The 16,117-nt window shown below is 45.4% G+C and overlaps 1 protein-coding gene across 1 annotated transcript in view; it reads right to left on the bottom strand.

Moving 5' to 3' along the window:
- Nucleotides 1-16,117, bottom strand: part of mboat1 (membrane bound O-acyltransferase domain containing 1) — a gene marked incomplete at its 3' end in the record, with an annotated part of 85,443 nt that overhangs the window by 41,053 nt on the left and 28,273 nt on the right. The window contains exons 5-8 of the mRNA XM_084335947.1: nucleotides 8,637-8,692; nucleotides 8,146-8,200; nucleotides 4,336-4,519; nucleotides 1,242-1,434 (exon numbers count right to left, since the gene is read on the bottom strand). Coding sequence (XP_084192073.1) covers nucleotides 1,242-1,434; nucleotides 4,336-4,519; nucleotides 8,146-8,200; nucleotides 8,637-8,692 — 488 coding nt within the window. The remainder of the gene's footprint in view (nucleotides 1-1,241; nucleotides 1,435-4,335; nucleotides 4,520-8,145; nucleotides 8,201-8,636; nucleotides 8,693-16,117) is intronic.

Consider the following 16,117-nt stretch of genomic DNA (forward strand, 5'->3'; position numbering starts at 1 on the left):
ATTCTACCAGGAGGCTTCTATTCTACCAGGAGGCTTCTATTCTACCATCTATTCTACCAGGAGGCTTCTATTCTACCATCTATTCTACCAGGGGACATCTATTCTACCATCGATTCTACCAGGAGGCTTCTATTCTACCAGGAGGCATCTATTCTACCAGGAGGCTTCTATTCTACCAGGAGGCTTCTATTCTACCAGGGGGCATCTATTCTACCAGGGGGCATCTATTCTACCAGGAGGCTTCTATTCTACCAGGAGGCTTCTATTCTACCAGGAGGCTTCTATTCTACCATCTATTCTACCAGGGGACATCTATTCTACCAGGAGGCTTCTATTCTACCATCTATTCTACCATCTATTCTACCAGGAGGCTTCTATTCTACCAGGAGGCTTCTATTCTACCAGGAGGCATCTATTCTACCAGGAGGCTTCTATTCTACCAGGAGGCTTCTATTCTACCAGGAGGCATCTATTCTACCAGGAGGCATCTATTCTACCATCTATTCTACCAGGAGGCGTCTATTCTACCATCTATTCTACCAGGAGGCATCTATTCTACCAGGAGGCATCTATTCTACCAGGAGGCTTCTATTCTACCAGGAGGCTTCTATTCTACCAGGAGGCTTCTATTCTACCAGGAGGCTTCTATTCTACCAGGAGGCATCTATTCTACCAGGAGGCTTCTATTCTACCAGGAGGCTTCTATTCTAGCAGGAGGCATCTATTCTACCAGGAGGCATCTATTCTACCAGGAGGCTTCTATTCTACCAGGAGGCATCTATTCTACCATCTATTCTACCAGGAGGCTTCTATTCTACCATCTATTCTACCAGGAGGCTTCTATTCTACCATCTATTCTACCAGGAGGCATCTATTCTACCATCTATTCTACCAGGAGGCTTCTATTCTACCAGGAGGCTTCTATTCTACCAGGAGGCTTCTATTCTACCAGGAGGCATCTATTCTACCAGGAGGCTTCTATTCTACCAGGAGGCATCTATTCTACCAGAAGGCTTCTATTCTACCTTCTATTCTACCAGGAGGCTTCTATTCTACCAGGAGGCTTCTATTCTACCAGGAGGCACTTGGTGGTGTCTGGGGGGAGGGAAGAGGAAGCTGCTGGGGGGGGGGCGTGTAGGGGGGGCGTCTGGGAGGGGCGTCTGTGTGCATGACACCTGCGGAGGCACTCGCTCACCCAGTCACTCAGTTGTGGAAAAGCACAGCGTACACAGGGCACTCACCGAGAGTCCAGGCGATGTAGAACTTGGGCCTCGATGCTTGTATTGAGAAGAACGCGTAGGTCAGCCTGGTGAGGAAGGGGGCGTGGCTGATGAAGTGGGCGTCGACATTGTGCGTGATTGGCAGGGATCTGGTCACGGTGAGGAAGAAGGCCATACAGCCACAGCACACTAGCAGCTTGCGGCACACGGCGTTCTGAAAACAGCACGGCAGCCTGGTGACGCTCACGGGTTGAGTTACCCGCTTCAGATTTGTTTGACTCACACGTGTCACAGAACAGATTGTGCGTCACGGACGTGTTAACAGGGAAATAAATGAATTCACATGTAGAAATAAATCTGATAGGAATTTCATATCTGCCAATGCAACATCAATGTAAATGGACAGATTAAAATTGTATGCATGGACCAAGCCAGCCCACTATGGACCAAGCCAAGCCAGCCCACTATGGACCAAGCCAAGCCAGCCCACTATGGACCAAGCCAAGCCAGCCCAGTATGGCCCAAGCCAAGCCAGCCCAGTATGGACCAAGCCAAGCCAGCCCAGTATGGACCAAGCCAAGCCAGCCCAGTATGGACCAAGCCAAGCCAACTACTTGTCCAGACCACTTATACTTGTCCAGACCACTTATACCCGTCCAGCCTGGCTCTGCGGCTCTGCAGATACCCCCTACTCAAGCCAGCCCAGTATGGAACATACCAGAGGGGGAGGGAACATAACAGAGGGGGAAGGGACATAACAGAGGGGGAGGGAACATACCAGAGGGGGATGGGACATAACAGAGGGGGAGGGGACATACCAGAGGGGGAGGGGACATACCAGAGGGGGAGGGGACATAACATAGGGGGAGGGGACATAACAGAGGGGGAGGGAACATACCAGAGGGGAGGGGGAACATACCAGAGGGGGAGGGGAACATACCAGAGGGGGAGGGGACATACCAGGGGAGGAGGGGAACATGCCAGAGGGGGAGGGAACATACCAGAGGGGGAGGGAATATACCAGAGGGGAGGGGGAGGGGACATTTTTATATATTTTTTATTTAACCTTTATTTAACCAGGAAGTCCCATTGAGATACAAGATCTCTTTTGCAAGGGAGACCTGGCCAAGATATAACATTTGCAATATATCAGACAGCAATAAAATGTGCGGTACATCACACATGAACATAATAAAAGTGCATGTATACAATATACAATACATCACATGTAAACACAAAACAGTAATAATATAGTAAATAGTAGTAAAAGTGTATGACAGTTAAATACAGGGTAATACAGTAATTTTGCAGTTTTGCAGAAAGCAGCAACATTCTTCTTGTAGGAAGTTATGTAATACAGATTTAAATTCACAGAGAGAGACCAGGGTATCTAAGTGGATATGGTCCTGTAGCCCATTCCATGCCCAAGGTGCGAAGCTTGAAAAAGCTGTTCTTCCTTTAATCTTTCAACATGTTCAGTTGCTATTGCATGCACTCATCTGTGTTTCACTACACACTTGAGTGCATGCTTACCAACTGTTAGTCTGCAACACTACTATCACCGACATCTAAGGCTGCGGTTACACCTTTCGTATCATCTTCGTATTGTTTTCTTATACGTATCGCCGCGTATCGCCGCGACGTCATGCGCCTCGAGTCACACTTTCGTTTTTTTTTCGTTTTTGTCACCAGAGCACACTGATGTAGTACACTGCCAAAGCAGTAGGTGGCAGTAGGTGGCAAACATGAAGGCAATTTCAACCAATCAGAACGAATGTGCCAATACACTTCCTGGAAGCTCCAGCAAAGAAAATGTCAATAAGGCAGGCGCCTATGCCGCGCCACCATCTTGCCTATTTACTCAATGCAGCAATTCTTTTTTCAGCAAAGCCTAATAAAAGTGCAATAAACAAAACGGATACATTCACTGTGTGTTCTGCCTGTCATTTGTTGATGAAACAAAACTAACATCAACACAAGTGACCACCAAGAGCGGATAGTTTAGTCTAAAAAACGATCTGTAGCATTGTTAGCTGCATGCTAACGTCAATGGAGTATGCCATTATAACAATATAGCATTGTGGCTAGAAGCTAACGTTAGCTCACGCTACTTAGCCAGCACCAAAACTGATGATATCGCGAGCTATCAGTAGTTAGATAACATTAGAGACAACGCTGTGTGTATTAAACAAAGGTGAATAGATGACTGGGCCATTTTGTTTAATGCTTGTTAAGTTGAAAGAGGAACTCTGAGCTAACAGGGTCTAAATCCTGATAGCTCACGTTAGCCAGCTGCTCATGCAATCGGTAATGCTAGCAGAATGAATGGATGTAAACTTTATTTAACATATTGCATATGGGTACAATACAATACGGCTCAATACAAACAATTGTTAAGGGAATGCAGACTGTTGTAGCTTGGACTGGGGTCCTTATAACAATAACTTGACAACACATGGTAGCTGAAGCTATTTGGGACACGGAGCTCTGTCCCAAACACACACACTGTTGTCACCGGAAGGGCACGCAGATGGTATCTACTGCGCATGGGCGTTTTCGCAACAACTGCTCCGTGCTGACTACACGCTGTTGTCGACTCGTTTTTTTTGCGTATCTCCAAACGCAAACACAATTTTGCGTTTCAGCCGTATCCACAAAAAAACGCCAAAAAACGCATTTCTGTGTAGATAGGACATCAAACGTCGTCAAAAACGTATAAAAAAATGCCAGGAATACACTAGTCTAACCATAGCCTAAGAAGGGAGATCCCCCCTTGAATGGCCCTTCTAAGGTTTCTCTCCTCCACACTGCCTGTGGAGTATTTTTCCCTATTGTTAGGTTTTAGTGAGTTTTTCCTTACCTTCGCGTGGGGTATGTCTGGGAGTGCTTGCATTCTTTCATTTATTTGCATTTATTTTAAATTTGTTGGACCTTATGGTGTTCTTGTTCTGTTCTTGACTTATTGTTATGTTTTCTTCTTGACTTTTTTAAAGAAGACTTGTACAACCCATGGGGACATTAACGTGTGTTGTCGGGCCTTATAAATAAATTTGATTTGATTTGATTTGACTTCCTAGTTCAGTGTGTATTCTCCTTTTATTTTTTTTAAACATACCAGAGGGGAGGGCTCGGGGGCCTTGTCGTAGCCGTTCTGTCCATTGCAGTCTGAGCGCAGCCTCCTGTGGACATGTGAGCCGTCTATGAAGTCGATGTAGTCCTTGTAGTTACTGCAGGGTCCCACCAGGATGCTGAGGAAGTTCAGGTTGTAGCTGAGATACTGGAGCAGCGAGGGCCTCTGTCTGCAGAGAGAACACAGTTAGTAGCTGAGATACTGGAGCAGAGAGAGAACACAGTTTTCTTCAGAGGCGTCACAAGTGGAGACTAATACTTAAAGGAACACGCCAACATTTTGGCTTATTCGCTTACCGTCTTCTCCAGAGAGAGAAGAAGATAGATACCAGTTTCTTCTCTGTGCGTTCGGTAGAAAGCTATCTGGCTGCACGTTAGCCTAGCTTAGCACAATGAATGGGAGCGGACAGTGCCGGTTATCCTTCAGGAGAGGTGTTAATTGGAAAATGCCTAGGCTAACCGGCACTGTCCGCTTCCATTCATTGTGCTAAGCTAGGCTAACGCGCAGCCAGCTTTCTACTGAACGCACAGAGAGGAAACTGGTATCTATATTCTTGTCTCTCTCTGGAGAAGACGGTAAGCTAATTTCCCAAAATGTCGCCATGTTCCTTTAACATGTTTTCATACGCAAATCAGAGCAAATGGGAATAGCATTGCATTGAATAATTTTACATAACGGTTGAATGGAATGTTTGTGCGGTTTATAGCATTTTGAAAAGCCCTCGTTTTCAAGGAAAATAAAAATATTCCATAATAAACGCCCTGTACTGGAATATTCTAGAATACACAAAAACGTTGTAATTTTTCTGCCTATTTATGAATCGTTTTCAAATAAACGCTAGATTATCGATAGTATATGTGTACGTATGCACGCTGGGGCCACGAGCTGAAAATCGATTACTTCATTTCCTCAACATCACACACACACACACACACACACACACACACACACACACACACACACACACACACACACACACACACACACACACACACACACACACACACACACACACACACACACACACACACACACACACACACACACACACACACACACACATAGGGCGAACGCTGAGAGCTCAGCAAATACAACTCTGATTATCCCAAGACTTGTAAAATAGATTTCTTACCTCAGATCAGATGTTCTCCAAAAAGACCATTCCAATTCCTGATCGCCATTCCAAAAATCGATCGCTTTTATTGATCCAACGCTGGGTGGTCGAAACACATATTCCACGCTGTTCTGAGGGACCAGAATGACTGCAATCGGCTCAGATTACATGCCTGAGAAGTAAAATGTGGATTCCGGATTTTTCTTTTCTCATCCATTTTCATTGAGTCCATTCCAAAAGGGTGCATTACCATCTGGGAGACGATAGGGGGCGCTTTTTTCACATCTGAGCTCCTGATGTGGCTGGTTTCCCAACGAGAGACTCGGTTGATGAAATATGAATTCAGATCGCTAATAAAAAAATTCAAAATGTAGGGGAGCTCCAGTAGCTCACCGCGTATCTCTGCGCTATTTCTGCGTCGGGAGGAGCCGTGCTGCGTCACGGTTCTGGTTGACTCCGAGTTCGATTCCCGGACCCGCCGTCATTTGCCGAATGTCTTCCCCTGTTCTCCCTCCCGTTTCACTCTACAACTGTCGGTCATGCTTGACCAGAAAAGCGATAAACGCTAAAAAAATAAAGTAAAAAAAAAAAGAAAAAAAAAAAAATAAGGGAGGGGCCTGTCCGTGGCTCCGTGTTGAAGCCACACAGACCGAGCTCTGCGCTAATCATGGCAGAGAGAACAAAACAAAAGTCTGGGTACACTTTACGAAAGTCGATGCCGACAACGCACGTTGCCACAAGTGCAATAAAACATTTGCAAGTAAGGGTGGCAATACAAGCAATTTGTCAAAACATCTGTTGTCAAAACGTAACATTAGTCTGCAGAAATGCGCCGTTTTCAACTGCTTTGCTCGCAGCCTCGCACTGTTCCATCTGCATCCACGTCCACTGCAGGTAAGCCAAGATAATACGGAGTTAGCTAGGCTAATAACGAATTATTACGAATAGGCTAATAAATAAAATATAATTGCTTAGCTAATTGTTTAGCTACAAATATATTTGAAAGATGACAACTTTTTATAGATCGTCATTCGTCAGGCTGAGGCTGCAGCCACCATGTCCCATCCCACCCCTCCTCCCTCTACCACCACTGGTCCCAGCCAAGCCAAGTCCCTTCACCCTAGCAGCTAGGAAGGATGACAGAGGTAGGGGGAACGAGTGTCACAGGGCTGTGACCCAGTTTGTTGTCAAAGGCCTGCACCCCTTCTCTACAGTGGAGTCCAAGGGCTTTAGGTAACAACTAATCATTCAGTGTATATAGTGTTTTTTTATCTTACATTTGTTGTTTATTATAAAAAGTCTATAATTCAGACACATTTAAAACATTGTTGCTGCTGTTGCTGAAGAAATAATATTTATTTATTATATTTATTTATAATTTATTTATAAAGTTATATAAAAGAACATTGCTGCTGCTGTTGCTGAAGAAATAGTATTTATTTATAAAGTTATAAATAATAAAGCAATGTCGATAAAGTACCGAACCGTTAAGCAGTATCGATAAGAGTAGTAGTATCGATAAAATCCTAACGATACCCATCCCTAGGTAGAACACACATATTTTGAATGCCTTTGGCAGACTTCAAATGAGCCATTTTAATCTAGATTAACTCCAGGATTGCAATATGCAGTAAATATAAATATATAAATATATTTCTATATTTAAATGTTACTTGTCCTTTCGGACAAGTTATGTTTTTGTAGGATTTTTTGTAGGCAGTCCGGTAGAGAGAGAGAGAGAGAGAGAGGAGGAATGGGAGATAGACCGGGGAAGACATTCGGCAAAGATCAACGGGTCTGGGAATCGAACCCGGGTCGGCCGTGTTGCACCGTAGTGCTGTATGCGGTGCGCCACGAGGGCGCCCCATATTTCTATATTTATACTGTGAGGGCTGGCCCAGTACTGCGCGCTTCCAGGTGCCAATTACCATCACGCACCTGAGAGGAGTTACCAATCAGCTCGACGGGAGCCCTCTTATACACGGTTTGCTGAACGTTCAGTGTCGGGTCGTTTTGGTCACCACCAGCTACTGCTTGTGCCTCTTGTGTGTTTCCTCCAGTACGCCCTTGGACATTGCTGCTGTTTCCTCTATCTTTTGATGAACTAATATCCTCGTTTTATCCTGGACTCAATACCTCCATCTGTTTTTGTGTGTTCCTTAACACTGAAGACAATACCTTCATCTGTTTTTGTGTGTTCCTTAACACTGAAGAATTGTCACTTTGTCTTGTTACCAGACTCTGTCTTGTTACTGGACTCTGCCTCGTAGATTTCTACGTTTCTATTAATGACATTCTCCGTTTTCTTTTTCTCCACAAGTGATTATCCAGCTGCAGAGCCGCAGAGCCCTACTCGGCTAAAAGGATTATCAAGCTGCAGAGCCGCAGAGCCCTACTCGGCTAAAGGATTCTCCTCGGATGGATTTACTTTATTGTTGCCCATTTCTGTTGTGAAATAAATACGCCCATCGTTTTTGGCTAACTCTGAACTACCTGTCTGTCGTGCTGTTGGGGTTGTTTACAAACCATAACATATACACTATTTATATGAGCTATATGGGTAGAATATAGTATAAGGTAGGTAGTTGTGATTATTATGATTACAGTGTAGGGCAGTTGTAGACCGTGAAATCAGAGTTCAGAGTTCTTAGTTAGACTATAGGGCTGATGATGTCACATACCTGACGGCAAATCGCAGCTGGTCTGGAGTCAGATCCCCAGGCTTCTTGCACAGGCCTGAAGAACAAGAGACATGCTGTTGAAGACCACATCTCTTAATTCTGGATTTATTCCATTCAATCACTCCTCCATTATCCTATCTCAAGCCCTGCCCTCTTTTCTTGATCCTCCAATCACAACTGTTGCTCGGTCAATAACTCGACAGACGTTTATTTTCAGTCACCCAGTCTCTCCCTTCCTCCCCTCTTCTTCCCCATTCATCCATTCTTCCTTTCATCCGCCCCCTCCCTCCCTCCTTTCACCCCCCCACCCCCCTCCTTCCTTTCCATCCTCCCATCTAACCTTCTTTCCTCAAATCCCTTCATGACATTACTGAAAATGTAATTTGTAACTTTGTGTAATTCAAAATGCCTCTTCTATTTGAATTGACGTGAGTGAGTGAGCGAGTGAGAGAGTGGGTAGTTGAGTGAGTGAGCGAGCGAGTGAGTCTTACCGTCATGCAGCTGGAAGGCCAGTGTTGTGATCTTCTGGGTCACTATCATCAGAGGCCTGATGATGACAAACAGGTAGAAACAGGAAACACAATGATAAGCAGAGGATTCCTGTTTATATAGGAATATAATGTACAAGATGTATAAATAGCCTTTGTGTGGGTGAATGTAACATGTTCCTAACGTTTTCTATCCCCTATTATTTCATGCACACTTTATTCATTGTTTTAAATTATTATTTTCTTTTAAGTTATTTTGTCTTTTATGTTTTGAATTTGATGCAAATTTGCAATGCATGATGGTCATCCTTTTGTGTTAAATGGCTGCATAAAGCAAGCATTTGTTGACTCTCATGTTGATAAGAGTATTAAAACTTGGAACTTGAGGGCGGCTGGGTGGCGCAGCGGAGATTGCGCTCGTCACCAATGCAAGAGACTCCGGTCTCGAATCCGGGTGTCAGCATTGCCTCCGGCTTGGGCCGGCCGTCATACTGGCTCAATTGGCAGAGTCAGCGGGTGAAAGTCGATGGGTGGTAATCTGGACGTTGTGGACAGCGACTCCTACAGGTCGGTTGGGGGACGCCTGCACAGCAGAGACAGGAAATAGCGGGGGTAGTGTGAGCCTCCCACACGTTACACCTCGCCAATGAGAGTCCGCGCTGGCAGGTGAAAAGATGTGACAGGCTGCCTCCTCGTGTACCGGAGGGGACACGTGATGCAAGGCTTCTATCCTCCCTATAACCGACCAGTGGGGGGCATATGCGAGCAACTTTCAAAACAGGGGAGGGGAGAATTGGAAACACAAATTTGGGATGGGAGAATAAGGAGAAAAAGTGGATAAAAAAAACGTGGAACTTGAAAAAGATCTGTTTAAGGTAGATAAAAAAAATTATAAAAAAATTCAATTAATTTGCGATTAATCGCGAGTTAACTATGGACAATCATGCGATTAATCAGATTAAATATTTGAATCGATTGACAGCACTAATAAATATATATACATTTATTTATTTTTATTTATTGAAATGGTGCATTTATATAGTGCTTTTATCCAAATATCCATTCACTCAAACATTCACACACACCGACAGCAGAGTGCAAGGTGCCAACCTGCTCATCGGGAGCAGTTAGGGGGTAAGTGTCTTGCTGAAGGACACTTCGACACACTGCCCAGGAGGAGCGGGAATCTACCTTCTGATTACCAGACAACTGATCTACCTCTTGAGCCACTGTCGCCCCCTTTATTTAACCAGGCAGGTCAGAACAGATTCCATTATGGTAAGTAGCTACAGTGGCATGCAGTAAGTAGCTACAGTGGCATGCAGTAAGTAGCTACAGTGGCATGCAGTAAGTAGCTACAGTGGCATGCAGTAAGAAGCTACAGTGGCATGCAGTAAGAAGCTACAGTGGCATGCAGTAAGTAGCTACAGAGGCATGCAGTAAGAAGATACAGTGGCATGCAGTAAGAAGCTACAGTGGCATGCAGTAAGAAGCTACAGAGGCATGCAGTAAGAAGATACAGTGGCATGCAGTAAGTAGCTACAGTGGCATGCAGTAAGTAGCTACAGTGGCATGCAGTAAGTAGCTACAGTGGCATGCAGTAAGTAGCTACAGTGGCATGCAGTAAGTAGCTACAGTGGCATGCAGTAAGAAGCTACAGTGGCATGCAGTAAGAAGCTACAGTGGCATGCAGTAAGTAGCTACAGTGGCATGCAGTAAGTAGATACAGTGGCATGCAGTAAGTAGCTACAGTGGCATGCAGTAAGTAGCTACAGTGGCATGCAGTAAGAAGCTACAGTGGCATGCAGTAAGTAGCTACAGTGGCATGCAGTAAGTAGCTACAGTGGCATGCAGTAAGAAGCTACAGTGGCATGCAGTAAGAAGCTACAGTGGCATGCAGTAAGTAGCTACAGTGGCATGCAGTAAGTAGATACAGTGGCATGCAGTAAGTAGCTACAGTGGCATGCAGTAAGAAGATACAGTGGCATGCAGTAAGTAGCTACAGTGGCATGCAGTAAGTAGCTACAGTGGCATGCAGTAAGTAGATACAGTGGCATGCAGTAAGTAGATACAGTGGCATGCAGTAAGTAGCTACAGTGGCATGCAGTAAGTAGATACAGTGGCATGCAGTAAGTAGATACAGTGGCATGCAGTAAGTAGATACAGTGGCATGCAGTAAGTAGCTACAGTGGCATGCAGTAAGAAGCTACAGTGGCATGCAGTAAGTAGCTACAGTGGCATGCAGTAAGAAGCTACAGTGGCATGCAGTAAGAAGCTACAGTGGCATGCAGTAAGAAGATACAGTGGCATGCAGTAAGAAGCTACAGTGGCATGCAGTAAGAAGCTACAGTGGCATGCAGTAAGAAGCTACAGTGGCATGCAGTAAGTAGCTACAGTGTCATGCAGTAAGAAGCTACAGTGGCATGCAGTAAGTAGCTACAGTGGCATGCAGTAAGAAGCTACAGTGGCATGCAGTAAGAAGCTACAGTGGCATGCAGTAAGAAGATACAGTGGCATGCAGTAAGAAGCTACAGTGGCATGCAGTAAGAAGCTACAGTGGCATGCAGTAAGAAGCTACAGTGGCATGCAGTAAGTAGATACAGTGGCATGCAGTAAGTAGATACAGTGGCATGCAGTAAGTAGCTACAGTGGCATGCAGTAAGTAGATACAGTGGCATGCAGTAAGAAGCTACAGTGGCATGCAGTAAGTAGCTACAGTGGCATGCAGTAAGTAGCTACAGTGTCATGCAGTAAGAAGCTACAGTGGCATGCAGTAAGAAGCTACAGTGGCATGCAGTAAGAAGCTACAGTGGCATGCAGTAAGTAGCTACAGTGGCATGCAGTAAGAAGCTACAGTGGCATGCAGTAAGTAGCTACAGTGGCATGCAGTAAGTAGATACAGTGGCATGCAGTAAGAAGCTACAGTGGCATGCAGTAAGAAGCTACAGTGGCATGCAGTAAGAAGCTACAGTGGCATGCAGTAAGAAGCTACAGTGGCATGCAGTAAGAAGCTACAGTGGCATGCAGTAAGTACATACAGTGGCATGCAGTAAGTACATACAGTGGCATGCAGTAGTACATACAGTGGCATGCAGTAAGAAGCTACAGTGGCATGCAGTAAGAAGCTACAGTGGCATGCAGTAAGAAGCTACAGTGGCATGCAGTAAGAAGCTACAGTGGCATGCAGTAAGAAGCTACAGTGGCATGCAGTAGTACATGCTGGTGTTGCTTCTTCAGTGCGAACTGCCAGCCCTTTAACCCAGCGCTGCCAGACACACGCTGATCTCCCTCTGCCCTGGTTTACGATGCTACGCACACAATGGAGCCCAGTCACACACACTGTGTGCATGTGTCTGTGAGTGAGTGAGTGAGTGAGTGAGTGAGTGAGTGAGTGAGTGAGTGAGTGAGTGAGTGAGTGAGTGAGTGAGTGAGTGAGTGAGTGAGTGAGCGAGAGTGAGTGGATGTGTACAGTAGGTGATTGAGAGAGAGAGGGAGAATGCAAACGTGCATGCTTCTGTGTGTTCCTGAGAGGGAGAGAGTATGTGTGTTTGTGTTTGCATACACGCATTGTGTCTAACAGAGTGGGAATGAGAGATAGTGAGCGAGAGAGAATGTGTGTGTGTGTATGAGTGAGTTATTCTGGGAGTGGGTGTGTGTGTGTGTGTGTGTGTGTGTGTGTGTGTGTGTGTGTGTGTGTGTGTGTGTGTGTGTGTGTGTGTGTCTGTACACACACATTCTTGAGTCCAGCTAACAGAGAGGCTTCTATCTATGAATGAAACAGGAGCAGAGGGTGTGAAACTAAACCAGTCCCTGGATCTAGACGTGGAGCAGAGGACCTTAGTGTCTCTACTGTCCCCTCAGTGTCAGCAGCTCAGATCAAATCTCAACTAATGTGGTTTAAAGGAACTATCAACTTAAAGCCTACATTTCAATCCAGCAACCGAATCATAAATCGTATCTAAAGCCCCAGTGTGGAACATTTGAGACTATAAAATAGTGGAATATATTCACATATTCTTAAGGAGTTTGTTTTGTACAGACGATTGAAAATCAGCTATTTGGACCCAATGTTGTCGTCAGGTCAATTCCCTCCTGGTCGTTGCGTTGCCCTACTGTAAGTCTGGGGAGGGTGTAGACTACCACATGCTGCCCTACTGTCGGTCTGGGGAGGGCGTAGAGTACCACATGCTGCCCTACTGTCGGTCTGGGGAGGGTGTAGACTATCACATGCTGCCCTACTGTCGGTCTGGGGAGGGCGTAGAGTACCACATGCTGCCCTACTGTCGGTCTGGGGAGGGTGTAGACTACCACATGCTGCCCTACTGTCGGTCTGGGGAGGGGGTAGACTACCACACGCTGCCCTATTTTCAGTCTGGGGAGGGTGTAGACTACCACATGGAGCCGCTTCTTTTCACCTGACAGCGAGGATTTTCACTGGGAGATCGTAACGTGTGGAGGTTCACGCTATCTCCCCCAGATCCCCTCCCTGCTGAACAGGCGCCCCGACCAACCAGTAGGACTCATACCACACCACCAGCGTCCCCGCCGCAAACACTGACAATTGTGTTCGTAGGGACGACTGACCAAGCCGGAGGTACCGCTAACAGCTGGAGTCTCTGCGGTGGTAGGCGAGTGCTTAGACCTCTACGCTACCCAGCCGCGCCGAGAAACTGCATCTTCTAATAGTTTTTTATATCAATATCTTGCAAATGTGTGTCCTCATGTTCAAGATTCACCGGGTGATCTGCCCGCGTGATCTTTTCTTCACTCCTACTACAAGACCATTCAAATACCTTCTCCTCCCACTGTGCCACGTCTCCACAAGCCAGTGTTCCATAGAGAGGGTTCAGTGTTTGGAAGACATCTTCTCACCCAGCAGATTCATCATGAACCCTGAACGTGAAGATGTTTGATTTTTTTCGGACAGCTGCTAATACTTGAAAATGTGGTCGCGTACCTTCTTGGAGATATTTTATTTCCTTTCCCACGTCTTGTCTAGTGCTCTACATTTACATTTAGTCATTTAGCTGAACGCTTTTATCCAAAGCGACTTACAAGTTCTGTACGACAGGTCAGCAGGAAGGGTACAACTCTGGCAGCTGAGTAACAATGTTCATCAAGCAGTGTCAAACTTGGGTGCTGCAGTCTTGAGCGCATAGTAGTAGAGACATATTAGTATAGTAGGTAGTAATATAGGGAACGTAGATAATTTTGTGGCAAAGTGCATGACAGTAAAAGACAGTAAGAAGGTTAATTATTTTGTTTATGTATGTACTAACATTCATGTAACTTTCTGACATTTTATTTTCGGCATGTTTTGCAAAATGGATATCCGTCTTTAACAATATCCAAAATGCTCCCACACTGACGATTTAAAGGGGACATGTACTGCTATTCCTAGCACTATTTGGGCAACTTTACACAATTCCTATTACTATTTCTATTGAAGACATCTGTAAGGTTTTTTTTTTTTTTAAATGCATTGTTTTATATTTCTAATCAAGTACTCAAAACCATCATTTTCCAGCTTCAAGATTTCAGGCTGTTATGGCCTGGCTCCGCCCATAAGCACTTTGAGTGACAGTCAGTCCACACAGTCTGCGACTGGTAGACAGAGAGAGATAGAGAGAGAGAGAGAGAGAGAGAGAGAGGGGGGGGGGTGCGAGAGAGAGAGAGAGAGAGAGAGAGAGAGAGAAAAAAGACAGGCCGTCTCTTCCTTTAGTTTTTTCTCTCCCTGCGGCAGCTTGTGGGGGGGGGGGGCTCCCTTCCTCCCCTCTCCCATGTGGCGCGGCAGGTCCCCCCCCCCCCCCCCCAAGTGCTCCCTCCCTCTCTCTCTCTGTCTCCCTCTCTCTCTCTCTCTCTCTCTCTCTCTCTCTCTCTCTCTCTCTCTCTCTCTCTGTCTCTCCCTCTCTCTCCCTCTCTCTCTCCCTCTCTATCTCTCTCTCTCTCTCTCCCTCCAGAGTAGGGAAGTGGTTTTCCACTCGCTGTCTAGTCTATGTAGATTGTGGGCGGGCATTAGCTACAACCACAGAGCCAATCACATCACTGTCTTCTACCCAGAGCCTGAATGACGTGACTCAGGCCTTCAAATCAGGATGGACTAATTTACTGGAGCAGGAAATTATCTGAGCTGAATCAGAGCAATCCGCCAATATGGTATTTAGACACTAAAACACATTGATACTAACTCCTATTACTATAATACAATGCTAGAGACTGAAAAATGACATTTATAGTACATGTCCCCTTTAAGGTGTATCTTTGGTGGATATAAGGCTGGGATGTCTCTCTGTAAACAAATAAACAAATGCTCTTGTAGTAGCAATGGCACTCGCACATAAACAAAGCGTTGACAAAGAGAAAACAAGTTTTCAGGGCAATGTGGATTGCAGGGCTGAATACCTGAGCTATATTATCTTCAATGAATAGCTTCTAGAATGTTTATGTTTTGGAAACCGGTTAATCACAACATTCCTAAACACACACACACTGAAGCACTCGGACACAGGAGAGCAGAGAAAATACACACATACATTTATACAATAATAAAACAACCGTAACAAAAGGATCTTTAAACCATTTTATAAAATGGGTAGCTCAAATCAAGCAATCTGATTGGTTCATAGCCGTGGTATAATGAGCGTATATGCACAGCTATGATTCTAGTTCCTTTTCACAAGTCTGAGGGGGAAAAAAACATAGCAGGCCTCCAGGAGGACCTATTTTTTTTTGAACGGGCAAAGCCTGCAAGTCCCCCTATCTGGGTAACATCAGCTTTATTGGTTTCAATGGAAACATAATGTGCAAAGTTTCATCCAAATCGGATCAGAACTGTAGGAGTTATTGCTTATGCGGACACACAGACAGACAGACAGGGACAGAGACAGACACACACACATCACACACACAGACAGACAGACAGACACACACACAGACAGAGAAACACACACACACACACACACACAGACAGAGACAGACAGACAGACAGACAGACAGACAGACAGACAGACAGACAGACAGACAGACAGACAGACAGACACACACACAGACAGACACACACACACACACACACAGACAGAGACACACAGACAGACAAACGGACAGACAGACAGACATACAGACAGACACACACACAGACAGACACACACACACACACAGACAGAGACAGACACACACAGAGACACACACACACACACACACAGACAGAGACAGACACACACACACAGACACAGACAGAGACAGACACACAGACAGACACACAGACAGACAGAGACAGAGACACACACAAACACACACACAGACAGAGACAGACACACACACACACACACACACACAGACAGAGACAGACACACACACACGCACAGACAGACAGAGACACACACACACACACACACACACACACACACAGACAGACAGACAGACAGACAGACAGACAGACAGACAGACAGACAGACAGACAGACAGACAGACAGACAGACAGACAG

Source organism: Notolepis coatsorum, assembly GCF_963971535.1.
Source record: "Notolepis coatsorum genome assembly, chromosome: 19".
NCBI lineage: Eukaryota > Metazoa > Chordata > Actinopteri > Aulopiformes > Paralepididae > Notolepis > Notolepis coatsorum.